This window comes from Echiichthys vipera (assembly GCF_963691815.1).
Source record: "Echiichthys vipera genome assembly, chromosome: 20".
Classification (NCBI taxonomy): Eukaryota; Metazoa; Chordata; class Actinopteri; order Perciformes; family Trachinidae; genus Echiichthys; species Echiichthys vipera.
In genome coordinates this window covers 18,839,719-18,857,503 of record NC_139845.1, presented here as the reverse complement: position 1 = coordinate 18,857,503, position 17,785 = coordinate 18,839,719, and the positions used below count along the sequence as shown (strand labels likewise).

Below are 17,785 nucleotides of genomic sequence, written 5' to 3'. Positions count from 1 at the left end.
ATTCCAGATAAAAAATTAAAAAATGGAGTTTAACATTTTTAACATTTGAAAATCTTAAGGATTACTACTTTAATGTCAGACATTAAATGCTTGTCTGTCTTGATAAAGGTTGTTGGACTATGCAAACAGCGGGGGACAACAATATTATATTTATAATAATAATTAATTATCATTATAAACCAAACTACAGATACAATAATGTGGGAAGAGTCCAATCATGTACATGTATTTTGCTCTTTAGCTTACTATTGCCTCAGCATTATCTTAAAGCTTTGAGGCCAATATAGCATGTACAAAACCTTTTCACCTAAAGTATTTACCATTGGAAACGTCCATTGTTTGCGTTTCCATTCTTCAAGTTAGTTCTGCTTTTTACTGTATTCCATTTTACTAACACTAAGATTGTTAATTAACACAATTTTGCTTTATGAATTACATCTATGACTCATTCTGTTAATTACCCAACACGTAGTTAGAATCATATCACCCACAGTCAGACTAATGCTCCAGAAAGAAGATTCTCAACATTGTATTAGAGAGACCACCCTAGGAGGAAAGAGCGATATGTTGCATCCCGGGGACTATTCTCATGTTTAGATAAGAATTGGAAGTCAATGAGCTTCTTCACAGCCATCTGCCTCTGCCTCGCACATTATGATGATAGACCAACCATCCTCTCACTACTGTTTCACCCTTTCCCTTTTTATGTTACCCAAGTCAATGTGCAGCACTTTATGTTATCAAGCCCAATTTGTCTCAGTTTGGGAGAAACTAACCTTTTTCTCACTCTAAAAGAAGTTAAATGATATTTGAGATGAGCAGTAGGGCGTAAGGAGCAATCAGCATTTGTAAAAGACCATCTGCGTCTTTGATCTCTCCTAATTCTCATCTTTAAAGCATGTTTCTCTCAGAGAATTCAATGCTTGAGCGCTCAGAACCAATACTTTTACACCAAATAAATACAGTTACTAATAGAGACAGCGCTTTCTGTATGTCTGAGGGAAAAACCTGTGGTTTGGAGTGCAGCCAAGTCACTCTGGACTGCTTCATTTTGTTAGGAGTATTAAATGTGGCTCCTTCTGCCCCTGTTGTCTGTCACGCACTGAAGGCTGGTCTCATAGGAAGCTGCAGAGTGCACTGCGACTCCCCTGTTGCTGTAAAGCTGAGCAGAGGGGTAACTTTAAATCAGATCGTCAAGGTGACCTGGCAGCCGCTGCCACCACCAAAACTTAGAGACCCCGCCTAGCAACACCTGCACATTTAAATGTTGAATATGTAGAATCTTTATTAAAAGCTTATTGTTAAAAAAAATAATAATAATACACCCACGGGGCGTTTTGAGGGGTACAGAATGAAAGTATTGCTCTTCCATAAAAAATATATTGAGGGGTGGCCGGTGGGTGAGTGGTTAGAGCAGTCGCCCCATTTAAAGAGGCTAAAGGTCCTTGAGGCAGTGGCCGCAGGCTCGACTCCGACCTTTGCTGCATGTCTCCCCCTCTCTCTCTCAACCCATTTCCTGTCTGTTCTATCTAATCCAAGCTTGAAAAACTGCCAAAAAAATAAATGTCTTCTTCTTAAAATCTCATCTCATCTTCATCCGCTTATCCGGGGTCGGGTCGCGGGGGCAGCAGCTTTAGCAGGGGACCCCAAACTTCCCTTTCCCGGGCCACATTAACCAGCTCTAACTGGGGGATCCCGAGGCGTTCCCAGGCCAGTGTGGAGATATAATCTCTCCACCTAGTCCTGGGTCTTCCCCGAGGCCTCCTCCCAGCTGGACGTGCCTGGAACACCTCCCTAGGGAGGCGCCCAGGGGGCATCCTTACTAGATGCCCGAACCACCTCAACTGGCTCCTTTCAACGCTAAGGAGCAGCGGCTCTACTCCGAGTTCCTCACGGATGGCTGAACTTCTCACCCTATCTCTAAGGGAGACTCCAGCCACCCTCCTGAGAAAACCCATTTCGGCCGCTTGTACTCGCGACCTCGTTCTTTCGGTCATGACCCAACTTTCATGACCATAGGTGAGGGTAGGAACGAAGATTGACCGGTAGATCGAGAGCTTTGCCTTCCGGCTCAGCTCTCTTTTCGTCACAACGGTGCGGTAGAGCGACTGCAACACCGCCCCCGCTGCTCCGATTCTCCGGCCAAACTCACGCTCCATCGTCCCCTCACTCGTGAACATGATCCCGAGGTACTTGAACTCCTTCACTTGGGGTAAGGACTCATTCCCTACCTGGAGTAAGCAATCCACCGGTTTCCTGCTAAGAGCCATGGCCTCAGATTTAGAGATGCTGATCTTAAAATATATATGTATATATATATTTAGTCTGAGCTATTATTTTGAAAAACTTTTGAAGGGTTTTACAATGTTTTTCTGTCCCGTTCTGTTTACATTGTACGAGCCAATAGTGGCCGGCATTACAAGTTGCCAGGGTTGTCTGTTGTTGGGTGCAGCTGTAGGCTGCACTGGGTGAAATGGAGTTTGCCAATCCTGCAGCTGCTTTGAAGCCTCAGCGAAGCGATAATTTGTCCCAACAGCTGAGAGACCAGAGATGGGCAAAAACGACCGTCAGTATAGGCCAAGCGTTCACCCCATAGACTGAGATAAAGGAGTTCAACGGCATTAAAATGCACGTCCAAATGTTTACGTTTCTCCTTGATCCGTAAGCTAACTTACTTTGCTGTTTACTTAGCTGTAACGGTAACGGTAACTGTCAAAATCTTCTGCAATACTTGTTTCTTTGGTGCAATTTTCCGGAGGGGATGGGTTCTAACAGGCTCAAACAGACTCTGGTTTCCTGTAAGCTACTGGGCCAGGTCTGAAGAACATGGCAACCTGAGTGTTGTAATTATTTTTTATTGTTGCGACTACGATCTTGAGACACTAGATGGCGGTGTTCTGCTCATTCTCCATATTCACCCATTAACCTGGACATTCATATACTTGCTGTTACCTTCTTGGAACAAGTCATAAGAATTGAGCGGCCCTCAACTCAAAACAAAGCCACAGTATCAGCAAAGACAGGCTTAAGTGCAGATGAGAGGAAATGATTAAAAAGAAACAAGCCAGTCGTGTTTCAAAGCCATCGATTTCCAAAGGTTTTGTTTGCAAAAGCACAGTGTGTGCAGGAACACTTACCCAGACACTCAGCTCCACTTGTGTTTGATATTAGAGCTCCTCTCACAGTGCTTATAGCATCTTCTTTTTTATTAAAGAACTGCAGTGAGGCTGTAGATACTCGACTGCAAAGCTCTGATTGACAGCAAGGATGCAATTTATTTTTCATACGACAAGCTGCTCTGTGCTTCAAGCATCCATCTTTGAGGCGCTCTTCCGATATGAGCTTTGAATTGAAGGAGAATGAAATCTCAAAATGATAGATTATGAATGGGAAAAAAATTGGTTATGATGTTCAATAACACAAAGGCCTGTTGATGGTTTTCTTTTTCATGGTGTCTTCTTTTCTAAAGCCACATGACCACATAAAAGACTTACAGAAGCAGGATGTTTTATTTTCTCAGACTAAAATTCTGCATGATTTGAACATACTATACACCTATAATATCTTTAACTTTAGTCATAGACCTGGTCAGGTTTTTGGCTACAAAGATACAGTATATGCTGCTCATTCTGAATCCGTCATAAGAGCAAATCAATTTCACACTGCATCAGTGGACAAGTGGGTTGCAAGGTGTCTGCACTACATTCATTACAAACCTTTTTACAGGTCAGGTCAATATAGACCATCTATTAATTTTCGCATGTAGCAGCAGCATCTCCACAGAAACAGGTTGCTAACATTTATTATGATAGCAAGATTGTTCATGACTCAACACTCCATTTTGTAAAATGATGCAACTCAGCTCATGAACGGAATGCATGTTTTAAGTATAATAACTCTTATGATTATTGATTTCATGAACAAACTTTGGAAAATCAATATCTTACCATTATCTTCCTCAGACAGCAATTGTACATGTCCGCACAGCTCCAGCTCACCCACACTTCCCCCCCTTCCTCCTTTGTGAGCCTTTTAAAGAATGAGTCATTATTCCCTCATTTTCAGCTTGCCTTCGGGTCTCATCTTCGTATGCGATGAATTATAGATGGCAAGCCTGAATTGACTGGTAGAATAAAAAAGAAGTGTAATTAGCTTCTGGAAGTAGTTTCAGATTTTTATTTTAGAATAATAATTTCAAATGCATGGTGTGCTCGGGATCAGTCACGCTGAAAATGATGAAAGGATTTGTTGCTAAAGGAAACCGTTGATTCTTTGTTATCAGTCACTGTGATGCCATTGTGTTAACAGTCATAATGTTAGTATTGATTGTCATTTCTGTGTGTGTGTTTGTGTGTGTCTGTGTGTCATGTCTTTCCCACATTTCAATTAAACTCTTATGCATGTTTGGTCAATTTCGTCATGCAACTTAAGGGTGGAGCCTCACGCACTCATTAAGAGAGAGAGAGAGAAAGGACGATGAAAGTGAAGAAGAGCTAATGTATTATTATTGAAGTTGATTAATTGTGTCTGATAGCTGAAATGTGTTTGCAGATTGGTGAAACCTATTGCAGGAGTTGTAATTACACTGCGTGTTTGTGTGTGTGTGTGTGTGTGTGTGTGTGGTGTGTGTGTGTGCGTTTATGTGTGGAAGTGGTCACTGATCATTCCATACGCTCCTCATTTAGGCAGCTCCTGATGTCTGTCAGCCTCCAACAACAGCTAAATAATGACGGTGCCAGTGAAGATCTTTCTATTCCTCCACACACTCAGAATTAATGACAAGCTTAACGTTTAATGAGCCTATTTTTTATAAATTGTTCAAATACCCACAAGTCAGTGGGGCCCTAAAAAGGAGCACAGCTGTTTGAAGAGACAAATTGGCCAATTACAAAGGATCTACCAGAATGCTCTCTGCCGATGAGAAAATTACACATGTACTTCGTTTCTTTTTTCCTGGAGTCTTTCAGTGACATTTAGAAGTTTTAATTAGAGTGAGAAGATGAAGATGGCCGAGGGAGTGCAGGCAGTAGCACAGAGCACTGCAGTATACGGTCAGAAGAAACTGCTCCTGTTAGAATTGCCACTGCTACCACTGCTGCTACACCTGCGACACTGACTACATCTGCTAGAAAAACGTACTGACCTCTGTTTCCTTCTCCTCTGTTCCTCTCTTCTTTCTTAGTTGGGACGACAGCAGCTCCGTGAGCAGCGGCCTGAGCGACACATTGGACAACATCAGCACTGATGATCTGAACACACCCGCCTACTCCGCTGTTAGCTCATCACGAAAAAACAAGGGTGCACAGGTAAGAACACGCACTTAGCTTTTGTATTTTAATAATATTGGCGATCCCTGACTTTTCTCTGGCGCCATCATCAGGTCAAAATTTCAGTTTCTCAGATACTTGGGTTCATCAAATTTCTGCTAATAAACTGAACAACCCTCGGCCTTGTTGCCTATACAGAAGCTTTTAGGTGGAGTTAATCAACACACAATGATTACCTTCCCTAGGAACTTATTTTCTGTTTTTTTTTTATTTTATTATTTAAATATTCTTTTTTTACACGAGTCCAGTTTGCCTATCACAAGGAGCTCTACTCAGCCTGGGAAAACACTTGTGTCGTGTCTGTGGCTCAAGAGGGAACTCATGGTGTCATCAGGGTAAAGCTCCAGACTAACTTGTCAATATGTCAGATATGTGAATGATTGTAATTCATGTGGAGATAGATGATTTTCCTTCTTTTCAAATCAGCACAAACATTGAATACCTGTAATCAAGATGATCTGGGACTTTATTTAGTAAAAGGTAGCTCTTACCCAAACAAGGCAATAAAGCTAGGACATCTTAGGTGATTTTGACCTTTTTTATAACCCGTTCCTCGCGAGTCCCTCAACTTTTTGAAAGTGCAATACTAAATCACTGGAGTACACCGGACGATTACAAAGTAATTAAAGAAACTGATAGAAAATTAGCTCTAAAAGATAGAAAACAGGCCCTATTTTGTGTTTGTGAGATCTGACTTTTTCATCAAATGTGGCGTTGCAAGCATGCTAGTTTAACATGAAACCAAGGCCAGTCTGTGTGTGAGCTCTGAAACCACAGCTGAGGGAATTAACTGTGAACCGAAGGCCACTGCTCAGCTCTCCTCACAGGCTTTTTATGCCGAGTATCTTTGGCCCCTCATGAAATACTCAACAGACGGGGCTCTTAAGAGACTCTGGTGTTGCTAAGGAGACTGGCCATCTGTCAAAATAGGCTAGTTATCACTGCTGTGAGTGTTTGTGTGGGTGTGTTTGCATGCATCCCAAAAGAGGAGATGTGGACATGGGTGAATCCGAAGATAGCTTCAACTTCACACACAGATACACACCCCACTGCGCTGCTTGTGCAGGGATTTATTGTTGTGGTGGCTTTACGTGTTTAAATAATTCTTCTAAAGTGATCTTACCGACTATTAACTACAAATAGCCAATACTTTACATCATTGCTTACCATTTTGCCAAGGAAATGACTTAACAACATATAAATCGCCCTTCCATTACATGGTACTGTAGTAGTTAGAATTTCTACTCCCCCCCCCCCCCCCCCAGGGGCATTAAAGAACACATATGAATATACATGTATTCATGCACTTTCTTTATCACCAACCACCATCACCCCCCAGTCCCAGAGAGAAAGCAGGTCCAAGCATGCAGAGCAGGAGGTGAGCAGCAGCTGGGCCGGAGCCGAGGACCTGAAGAAGGTGGAGGAGGAGCTGGACTCAAGCATGGACCCCAGCAGTGCCTCCTCCCGCTGGAAGGCTTCATCATCCTCATCTTCCTCTCAAGCCCAGGGCCAGTATGAGGATGCAGGTCAGAAGGCTGCAGCGCTGGCCCAGATGTCCCAGACGGGCTCGTGGAGGAGGGGCATGACCGCTCAGGTGGGCATCACACCACCAAGGACCAAGGGTACCTCTGCTGCCCACAAAACACCAGGTAGGGGTTCTGTAATCTTCATTATTTTTATCATGTTAATGTGTCCTCCTGACAAGTCAAAAAAGGCCTAAAATGTGCCTCACTTGATGATTTTTTAAATTTGTCTGATACCTGTGCTCAAAGACTGCAGAGCTACTCTTAAATTTTCAGTCGACTCAGCAAGTTTAGCAGCTTTGTTGCAGATAAGTATTGTTTTTCAATGTAGCTGACCTGTGATAAACAGGTTTCTGGCTGTTGGCCAAAATGTTTTTTCCTGCACTGTGGCCCTACAGGTGATAAAAACAAGCACTGAGCCAAGAATCTGCTGAGGATAATGTTTTTGTATTTGTGCTAATAAGTGTTTATGCAAATTGTCAGGCAAAACTGATGATGCTAAGGCCTCGGAGAAGGGCAAGGCGCCTTCCAAGAGTTCAACTGCCATCCAGCGCTCGCCCTCAGATGCTGGGAAGAGTAGTGGAGATGAAGGTAAAAAACCTCCCTCTGGCATTGGACGCCCACCCACCACTGCTTCTTTTGGCTACAAGAAGATCCCGGGTCCCAGTGGTACCCTAATCACCTCCAGTGGTGCAACACTCGCCAGCGGCTCAGCCACCCTGGGCAAGGCGCCCAAATCCTCAGCTGCCCTCGGCAAAGGCACGGGCATCGGTGGTGTGCGTAAGACCAGCTTGGATGGCTCACAGCCTGAGGACGATGGCATTCTACTCAGCTGCAGTGGCTCCAAAGTGACCCTGCAGTACCGCTCTCTACCCAGACCTGCTAAATCGTCCAGTGGGGGGGCAGCAGGGCGGAGCGGGCATCGCTCCAGTTCCAGCAGCATCGATTCAAACGTTAGTGGCAAGTCAGCTGGCGGGGCAGCGACACAAGCAGGGGCCAAACGCAGGGACGGAAAAGTGGGCTCAGACCGCTCCAGTCCCATCACCATCAACCAGACAGACAAGGAGAAAGTGGCAGTTTCAGACCAGGACACAACAACAGGACTATCCACCTCTCCCAAGTCCAGCCCCACCTCCAGTTCAACAGGCCAATCAGGACTTAGGCAGCCGGGCTCCAAGTACCCCGATATTGCTTCTCCTACATTCCGAAGGTCAGAAACACAAAACATGCCTACAGCTTCTGTTCCGTCCTTGTCCCTCACCATGTGTGTTTCTACGTGAATCAAGCATTTCATCACATGCTGTGCTTTCTCAGTCCCTTGATTATTAGCAGTAAGGGATGTTTTTCAGTACAGCGACCACGCCTTTAGCCTTAATATAAATTAAGGTCTTACTTAGATTAGACTCAGACAGTTCTGATTCAGTCTATTTAAGAACTTTAGGGTGTTTTCATTTATTCTGACAAACTGATGTTTGTGGTGTGCAGCAATGTTTTCCTGATATAGACTGTTCCCCAGACTCCTGTAACAGATAGGTGCATTTATTGAAGACGTCATCTATAGTGGTAATGTCTTACCATTTATAAAAATATGCATTTATATATGTTTAGATGTCCAAACTGAATATAAGATGCTTAATAAATCATATTTCAGTGCCTTCATGAAAAGATTGATTGAGCAACTTGGCTGCACGGCCGCCCTTGGCTGCCATTAGAAGGATTGTTCCCTGGTATAAGTGATAAGTCACTGCAGATGAAACATATCTTTACCCTAAAGATGAAGAGGTGGTGGCTTTTCATTCAGGCAAATCCAGCTCAGCAGTCTTGATCAGAACAGACAGGAAACAGAAGTTTCTCAGCACGGCAACCCCGGACTCATTAGAAAGAATGCGTTCTGCTGCCGTTTCCAAATCTCTGTGCCATCCGTTCCGTCAAGCCGACCCGTTTCATCTGCATGTCTTCAAGCTTCCTCTTTTTTTCCTCAAGAAAGCATCACCTATATCATTTACAGTATGTGATTGTAATGACAGACTGGGACAGGCGCACAATGAGTAGCAGGCTGTCTGAGCATATTTAAAGTCACAGGGTTGAAACGGGCAAAGCTGTGATAGCAGATGTGTCGATGTAAATTACTGAGAGTTGACAGCTGAAATGAGTTGGAGTTTGCTGTGAGGGATAAATATGTTGGGACGTGTGCTAAGTATTCTATCTGTAGTTTAAATTTGGTGTTACAATATAGATGTGTGGATGTTTTAGTAGGTGTTTTTCACTCTACTGCACTGATCCTTGAGTTTTTTGATGCGTTTGACCAATATAGTAATACGATTTTATATGTAATATACATCAGATAACCTCAATGTAACCCTCAAAGTACCAAAGTTCTTTATTTTCCAGTATGGATCTTGCAGATGCTCATCCCTTGTCCTTTGAGCATTTCTGAATGACTGCACCCACCTCTCTACCCCCAGATTGTTTGGCACCAAAGCCAGCAGCAAGGCCAGCTCCCCGGGCACTCCCGACTCTGGCAAGTGCCCCTCAATACTGGGCAGCCCCCACGGCACGCTGGCGAGGCAGGCCAGTCTGGACTCGCCCTCCTCTGGCACAGGGAGCCTGGGCAGCGCTGGCGGCCTGAGCGGTGGCAGCAGCCCACTGTATGGTAAAACCCCAGACCTGTGCACTGACTCCCCGGCCTCCAGCCCGGCCTCTGGCCTCTCCCTGCCCTCCAACGCTCGGCCCTGGCCTGCCTGTAGCTCGTCAGCTGGCAGCAAGGACACACTGAGCTGCCAAAGCATGACCAGTCTGCACACCAGCTCTGAGTCCATTGATCTGCCACTGGGCCACCACGGGCCTAAGGTTACACGAACCGGCAGTGTCAAGTCCACCCTGTCTGAGGGGTGAGTAACAGGGAATACGATTGGCCTGAATCGTATTCATTGTTTCATTTGAGAACAGAGACAAAAAGTATATTGCTCTACCCTAAGATATAGAAATACAATGAAGAGGAAGTCTAAGTAATATAATTATAAGAAGAATTAATTCACCCATGCAGCACAGAGTTTGTTTAAGTTAATTTTTTCTGGCATGGTTTTGGTTTTATCATTATTTCCAGAGTCTTATCATCTTGTCTTATATACGTAGTATATTGCATTGACCAGGTACCAATCTTGATGTGCCTGGGATTATCATTAAACACAGTCAAGGCAGTATCAGTTGTGGGTCGAAGCCATGCTAGAAAAAGTTCCACAATACATTCAGATAATTTAAGCAGTCATTCTTATGAGAAATCTTTATAAGGGTGTTTCCATTGTTTTGTCCACATACTGTGCATGCGATACATCACAGAACGAAGAATAAACAGGGCACATATTTTCCCTTAGTGGTTTAGCTGTATGTCTCAAAAATGAAACAATTGATTAATATTTAAATGGTGTTTGGTATTTGGTAAGGTGTATGTTGTCTGTACTGTGATGCATTAGTAATGTCTTTGTTTTGTCCATTGTGTATGTCTTAATGTGTGTGTGTGTGTGTGTGTGTGTGTGTGTGTGTCAGAGGTCGAGTTTGAAACATTTTATGAGACTTTTCACTCATGTATGACATAAACAAATGTTTTTTGGTGTTCATCTAAATCACTCATCCTCTGTGTTTTAACAGCATGCCTCTTGACAGAAATACGCTTCCCAAAAAGGGACTGAGGTACAACACATCTGCAGCCAGATTCCATTCTCAATTCTTCCTCTTTTATTTGCTCACATAGATCATAGTATACATTTGCATGAAAATAATCATCCTGATATCAAGTTTACTTTCCATGTTGTTGTATGTGTGACATGGTGTGGCACCATCTATAGCAGTGATTCCAAACCAGAGTTACATGTACCAAGGGATACTCTTCTGAAATTGCTTGAGGATTCATATCTTAATATTATTATATTAAATATTCCATCATATTGAGTTAGCTATACCATCTAGTTAACAAGCAAGCAGATCATTTCAAATTGATAAAAGTGGTGGATAAATGGTTTAAGTAGATAGTTAGAATTAAATAATGGATAGAATAACAGAATAGGTAGCTGGAAGTAATGGATAAAATGTTAAAATAGTTACATAAAGGTAGCCTAATGAATACATTGTTGAAATATTTAGCACAAAGCAAAAGATAACCAGTTGAAATAGCATAAAGTAATCGATAAATAGTTGAAATAGTTAGCTTAAAGTAATGGATAAACAGTAAACTAGCTTAAATAATGGCTAAACAGTCAAACTAGTTAGCTTAAAGCGATGAAAAAACAGGTAAAATAGTTATCTTGAAGTAATGGATAACTGTTATCTTGAAGCTGTTTCTCACCAGTGTGATGGGAAATTGTGGTACTCATGACAACTATGCACATCAGGTCCTATGCAATTTACGTTGCAGTGTTCCATTTTTGCCCTAAAAAAACAAAACGAGGCAACCTTCCGCCAATGCTTTCCCCTGTTTTCCAGGTAGTATCCAAATGTGAACCACAGCCTCATTGCTTACAATTAGTGAAAAGAACTGATTGGTTACCTGAAACACGTTCAGTGCAAGTCCACTTCTTATAATTATATGCCCATTTATGTTGTTAGTGAGGCTACAATAGGGGACTGTATAAAACATATGCTGTCTGGGTGATTCTGATTTAAAACTTTGTTCAAGATTACCAATCAAGCAAGGCTTATCTCGGTTTTCAATTGGTTCGGTTCCATAAAACAAATTCAACATAATTCCAACTCAGTTACTATGGCAACCATTGAAAAGCAGATGATTTCTCTCCTTTCTTTAATGAGCTTGAGTATACACCTTATAAAAGTTGTAAACGTAAAAATTCTAAATGTGTCCAAGTTTGATTCCTGTTGCAGTGATGGGAAAGACATCAGCTGAAAGGAAGTTAAAAGGGACCATGGCTGTTGCCTAGCAACAGAATTCCAATAGAAAGGTCTATAGGTCTGTCCTCAATTAAAGAGATACTATCCGGCTGTCAAGACGTGACGTAACTCCCTTTCAAAGTATAATCTCTGGGTCCAAGCCGATCCGAGCCTTGTATTTCTACAATGCCGCAGTGTCGTGTTCCCCGTTGTTTGAACATATCTGAGTTTTTAAAAAACAAGGTAATTGTCATGTTACCTCTTTCTTATCGATGAAAAAGATGTCTAACTGATGAAAGAGGTGATCGTAATTGTTCACATATTTGGCAGTTGTTGTCTGTCTTGTTTCAATGGAGCGTTTGACTCAAGAAATCCTATTTTGAAAGGGTGTTATGTCAGACTTAACAGCCGGATACCCATTTGAATCCAGGTCAGTGACACGACAATGTGGGCATTGTGTTCAGATGAGGTAGGGAGCTTTGGAGACTTCAGCCACTGAGACAGGCCAAACATCGTTCATCTGAAAACAATGCCCACATTGCCATGACACAGACCTGGATTAAAATGGGTAAACTATCTCTTAAGAAATTCTTAGTCGACTAACACTCATATTTCGTCGAGAATCACGTTAACTCACCACTTTAAATCTTGTGTTTACCAGAGATGTGCTCACAAGTTTCTAAGAAATTAATCATTCAGCATTAAAAAAACAAAAGAAATATCTAATCAACTAAAGAAATCTTAGTCAACCAAGACCAAAACGACCGATTCATTAACTTATCAACAAACTACGAGCAGCCCTACTTCAGTAACAGTACAAAAGATGGGTGTGTGTGTGTGTGTGTGTGTGGTTACACTAGTCTCATCACTCTCCACTCCAAGTGTCCAGCACGTGCCCAGTTGTTGATGAGCAAATCATGTGATTATCTCATGTGGCATTCAAACTGCAGGACCACATATCTGCAGAAATCAGACTAGATGTGGCTGTGCAGAATACAAAATACATTCCCATCTGTTCTAAATATTTTCTGAGATGTCTTCTCAAACCCAAATCAAGTTGCAAATGTTAACCTGTGTATGTTACATTTGTTAAATGTTTTGGCACAAAATGATAGCTACTCTAAGTGAGGTGAAAAATCTGCAGTATAGATGCTGCCTCAGATGACAGGGCAGAAATGTATTTGTCCGTCCGTCTGCACCTCTGTGCGCATCCTCATCCGATTCTCATCATTTAGAAATGCAGCAGACAGTCGCCATGACAGAGCAGTTCTTCCTCCGTTCCCTAAAATGGCCTAAACCTCCTGATAATATTTGCTTTGCTAGCCGAGGGGGAGAAAGAAATTGGATTCTTTGATTTTAGGTGGGACTAAAGAGACTAAGACAGAAATACCATAACCCATTCATCACTGTGACACAACCTCTACAGGGAACAACCTCTCTAGCCAGCTGGAGAGGGGGCTGCATGGGGCATGCTGTTTTCAAACTGTTCTTTCATTACATTGGCATTTGGTGCTGATGCTCTTTTTGGGCTGAAAAAGCATCTGATCTTATACAACACTTTATGCCTGTTGGATGGGATGTTCAGTACAGACTGCAGTCGTTTCTTCTCGATCGTTTTTACAGCCATCTGTTCACATCTTAAACCAGGCAGCCTTTTTTTTGCCTGATCTTCAGATTTCCTGCAAGAGGAGCTTAGACTAGTAATTGCCCCCTTTAGTCATAAAAACAAGCATGTTGATCCTGCCTATTGGCATTATGTAAACATGATGTATACTAAGTCAAACGCTGACCCTTAGATATTTCAGCCTGTTCCATTTCAACACCAGTGAACGTCCAATGTTGCAGCACACTCTTAGACACCCAATCCCTGGTGGGGAGAATACGCAGCACAGGCACGGGGGACCGGAGCAGGGTCAGATGTGACAAGCGTAGTAATGGGGGCGTTGGAAGGAAGACAGCTCTGAAAAGGGATGAGTGCAAACTCAATTATCATCCTCAGTGGATTAAATATGGCCGATTGTCATGCCTGCGATAAGGGGGCTTTCTGTTGCTTAGCCACTTTAGAGCTGGAGAGAGAAGAGATGAACTGTAGTGTCAGTGTGTTTGGCAGCTTTGAGCCAAAGCAGTGTGTGTATATGACAAGTGTGTAGATGCATGCATGCGTATGTGTGCATGCGTGCGTGCGCGCGTGTGTGCATGCGTGTATGTGTGTGTGTGGCTGCACGTTTGTTTTTTCTGCCATCTGCTCACATGCTTCTATTAGCTATGCACTCATTTCATCACCACAAAACTTCCCTCCTTGGACTTTCAAATGTCTCTCCTTTTTTTTTGCTTTGAGTTTACTGTGTCTTTGCGGGTTTCAGGTACCCTCCATCCTCGCGGCAGGCGTCCCATGAGGAAGGGAAGGAGTGGCTGAGGTCCCATTCAACAGGGGGTCTTCAGGACACAGGTAGCCAATCCCCGCTGTCTCCTCCTGGGGCTTCCTGCACCACCACTGGAAAATACCACTACTCCAACCTGCGTAAGTCAAAAGGAAACTGTGTAGCAAACTGTAGCAAATCTGGAATAGATAGCTGAGTCATAGCATGTCCATAGGTAGTGAATATCTAGCATTTGAATTTGCGCCCAGTGATTGTATACCTATGATATAATTTTTTAGAGCCAAGATTCCTAGCCTTTGCAACCTGCCACCAAGCGATTGTTAATAGTAGTTAATAATTTCCCATTCCAAGTTAAAGTTTTGACCCTCTGTAAGCTCTTTATTTTTTTTCAATGTTCCTTTAATATGTAAAAATACCAGGCAGGATATGACAGTAGACACCTTGTCTTGGAAACTAACTGTATGACACTGAACTGTTTGATTTTAAAAAACTTTTTTTTCATGCAATGATTAAAAATACTATCTTAAAGTCTAGAAAAGTTCTTAGTACATCTGCAACATTATGTGATCATATCCAGCTGTATATATGTGTTCCTATTTCCTGCATGAATGATTTATTATTGATGCATTTTACACCTGTCAAAATGTAACAGGGGGATCTCTGATCTCTGTGTTTTTCTCCTCCACGCAGTGAGCCCCACTAACATCAGTCAGTATAACCTGCCGCCAGGCAGCAGCAGTATGAGCCGCTCCAACAGCATCCCTGCCCAGGATTCCTTTGACCTGTACGGAGAGAGTCACCCACTGGGTGGCAGCGCAACCTCCCTGGAGGACCGCCCACGCATCAGCCGTTCCGGCTCCTTCAGAGACAGCACTGACGAAGGTAGGACAAACTCTGGGACACGCTCTTAAACACACTCTTCAACTGAACTGTGTTCCAAAAATGGCCCTACTAGGAAGCCATGATAAATCATTTCAGGGCAAGTGAAGTCCCTTCAGTCATCAAGGACTTTAATACCACATTTAATGAGCTCTCCATGTGTTTACACTGTGAGTGACTTGGCTGATGGCCTGCTCCGTTCTGATCTTTTTGTGAGTGATGTAAGAGGCTGTATGTAAGAGGCATCCATGTAGAGATCAGCTTTTTAACAGACATATGTTGTTATTTTGTCACTGCCTTGGAGTAACTGTTTACAGCTTCACCTGAAAAAGTTACCATAACTAATGTTCTACTGAGTTGATCAAGAATAAATGAAAAAGCAATCAGAATTACTTTAAAACTCGCCTAGGTCAGATTAATTAGAAAATGGTCAGATTAATTAGAAAAGGTAGATTATGACATGGTCACATGTTTTGATTTTTTTAAATACTTTTTGTCACTCATTACTCTCTATATGTCCTTACAGTCCATGGATCTTCATTGTCTCTGGTCTCCAGCACGTCTTCACTGTACTCTGCGGTAAGTAGCCTGCAGCCTCCTCCTCCTCTCCCTAAATTTACAGCTTTCAAAGTTAGGGTTACAGTGTATAATGTTTAACTCATGGTTATGCTGCTCCAATCACTTTTTTTATATGAGCAATGTAATGAGTTCATAGTGACTTTTTGACATTTTAGCCTCTTTCTGCTCATTGTTGTAGTTTTCCAACCTGCAGCCTCAATGTTTTGAGTCACACCACTCTCATCCAATTTGTATCCAGACACAGCAGGCAGCAGTTTCTTACTGTTCACTACCGGCCTAGCAACAAACAGCAAAGTTGGTGACTAGCCGGTAATCATAACAGAACATTAAGCAGCTAGGAGAACAGATATTTCCCTCAGGAGTTAAATGGAGACCAAAACAGCTGAAAGGAAAGTAAATATTGGACTTTTATTCACCAGGTGGCAGGAACCACAATACCCGATGAATGCTAATGTTGCTTCTTGTCTGCTAATTGTGTAATCTTTTGCTTACAAGTTTGCCATAACATATTCATAAGTTGTGTTAATGCTGTTTTTACTGTTACTTTGTCGCTTCGTTTCATTGCCCCCAAGTGGCCAAAAAAAGGTTTAAAGCTACACTTTCTTATTCTGCGATAGTACCCAACAGACGCCCCAAATATTAAAATGTCTCATCTCATTGTTTTAAAATTCGGTGAGATAGGAGGACATGGTGCAATATACTGCAATTAAACATTGATTGTTGGTGCATTTTTTATGGCTGAAAGTAGACAGTGAAGATAAATCGAAGCCTTCAGCTCTTCCCAGTGATGCAGTGTGGCACGTATCTCACATACACTCTTCCAATAGTCTCGCCTCTTCTGTTTCTGTAAAAGCAAAAAAAAAACATTTCCAACGTTGCTTTTCACATTACTTTGGCAGATAAGACTCTGGACAAGAGTTGAGTTTCTAATAGCTAAGGCAGTGTTCCATTTTTCATGTTCAGCGAGGCAACAGATTTGTTTGAGGGGATAGAATCGATTACCACCCACCTCAGTCTGTTTACAATTTCACTCACAAGTTGCAGAGAAAAAAGCCTTGATGAATAAAGGATATAGTGTTATTTTAATCTTGTTTGGTTTAATTCTCTTCCTCTATGTGTCAGCCATTTCATAATTTAAAAGGCTCCTCATGTTGTAGATTCATTTTTAAAAGGATGCTTGTCGGAACACACAGTTAGACAATACTCTTTTTTTGTTTTAATTATGTGTCCTTCTTCCTTACAGACGGAGGAGAAAGCACACTCAGAGGTAAGGATGGGTAATATTCTGTTTGTCTGCATGCCCTCTTCTCTTTACCACCTTCCTGCTTCACATTCATACAGTTAAATACAGTTACACTTTAAAGCTGCAGATGTGGGTGGGGGTTAAGTGCCTTGCTCATAAGCACATCAACGGTAGCTGGGAGGAAGAAAAGAAATCAGTTTCATATTTAGTTTTAAATTACCTGCATTTTTCTCTGGGATACATGTCAGCAACCTCCCCGTACATGTTTTGCAACCCTTCAGCCTTTTTTCTACATCTGTATGTCGTCATGTTTGTGTGTCTTTCTGTTGCACTACATCTATATTCAGAGTGTTTTTCCATTGCTGCCTTCACATTCAACATGTTGCATTAGACAAAAAATACATAACTGTAGGAATCTAGAAGCTAAAGAGGCTAAATATTTAGCTAGCAGGCAGGCAACATAATGCAGGAAATGCAAGGGCATAATGAAAAAGGTATTGCCATTGGTAATATTAGGAATAAAATAGAAGAGGCCATATTCCTAATAACTAACATAACTGTGGGAGGTAGTAGCTCAGTCTGGAGGGACTTTGCTGACTGGGGGGTGACAGGTTCAAGTCCCGCACAAACCAAAGTACAGAGTGTGGACAGGTAGCTGTAGAAGTGCCAGTTAACCTCCTGGGCGCTGCTAATGTGTCCTCGAGCAAGGCACCGGACCCCCAGCTGCTGGGAGCACCAACTGTGGCAGCCCCTTCGCTCTGACACCTCTCCATCGATGCATGTGTAAAGGTCCTGTTTGTGCATGTGTGTGTGTGTGTTTCTGGCCTGTGTGTGAATTGTAACAAAAGCAGGGTGTCAAAATTGAATTTCCCCACTGAGGGCTTAATAAAGTGCTACTTCTTCTACACAAGTAAAATTACAAAATACCAACTTACCATCCACCGTAAAATTAACTTCCTTGGCCTCTGCCAT

The 17,785-nt window shown here is 42.4% G+C and overlaps 1 protein-coding gene across 7 annotated transcripts in view; it reads left to right on the top strand.

Annotated features, from left to right (window-relative positions):
- The window catches only part of nav3 (neuron navigator 3), a gene marked incomplete at its 5' end in the record, with an annotated part of 204,596 nt that overhangs the window by 154,829 nt on the left and 31,982 nt on the right, over nt 1-17,785 (top strand). For 6 of the 7 annotated variants that reach the window (XM_083935402.1, XM_083935401.1, XM_083935400.1 and 3 more), the window contains 9 exons: nt 5,183-5,306; nt 6,667-6,976; nt 7,334-8,060; nt 9,316-9,741; nt 10,499-10,540; nt 14,095-14,252; nt 14,803-14,994; nt 15,518-15,570; nt 16,814-16,837. In XM_083935402.1, coding sequence (XP_083791528.1) covers nt 5,183-5,306; nt 6,667-6,976; nt 7,334-8,060; nt 9,316-9,741; nt 10,499-10,540; nt 14,095-14,252; nt 14,803-14,994; nt 15,518-15,570; nt 16,814-16,837 — 2,056 coding nt within the window. The remainder of the gene's footprint in view (nt 1-5,182; nt 5,307-6,666; nt 6,977-7,333; nt 8,061-9,315; nt 9,742-10,498; nt 10,541-14,094; nt 14,253-14,802; nt 14,995-15,517; nt 15,571-16,813; nt 16,838-17,785) is intronic. The other variant, XM_083935398.1, reaches the window with a different exon arrangement.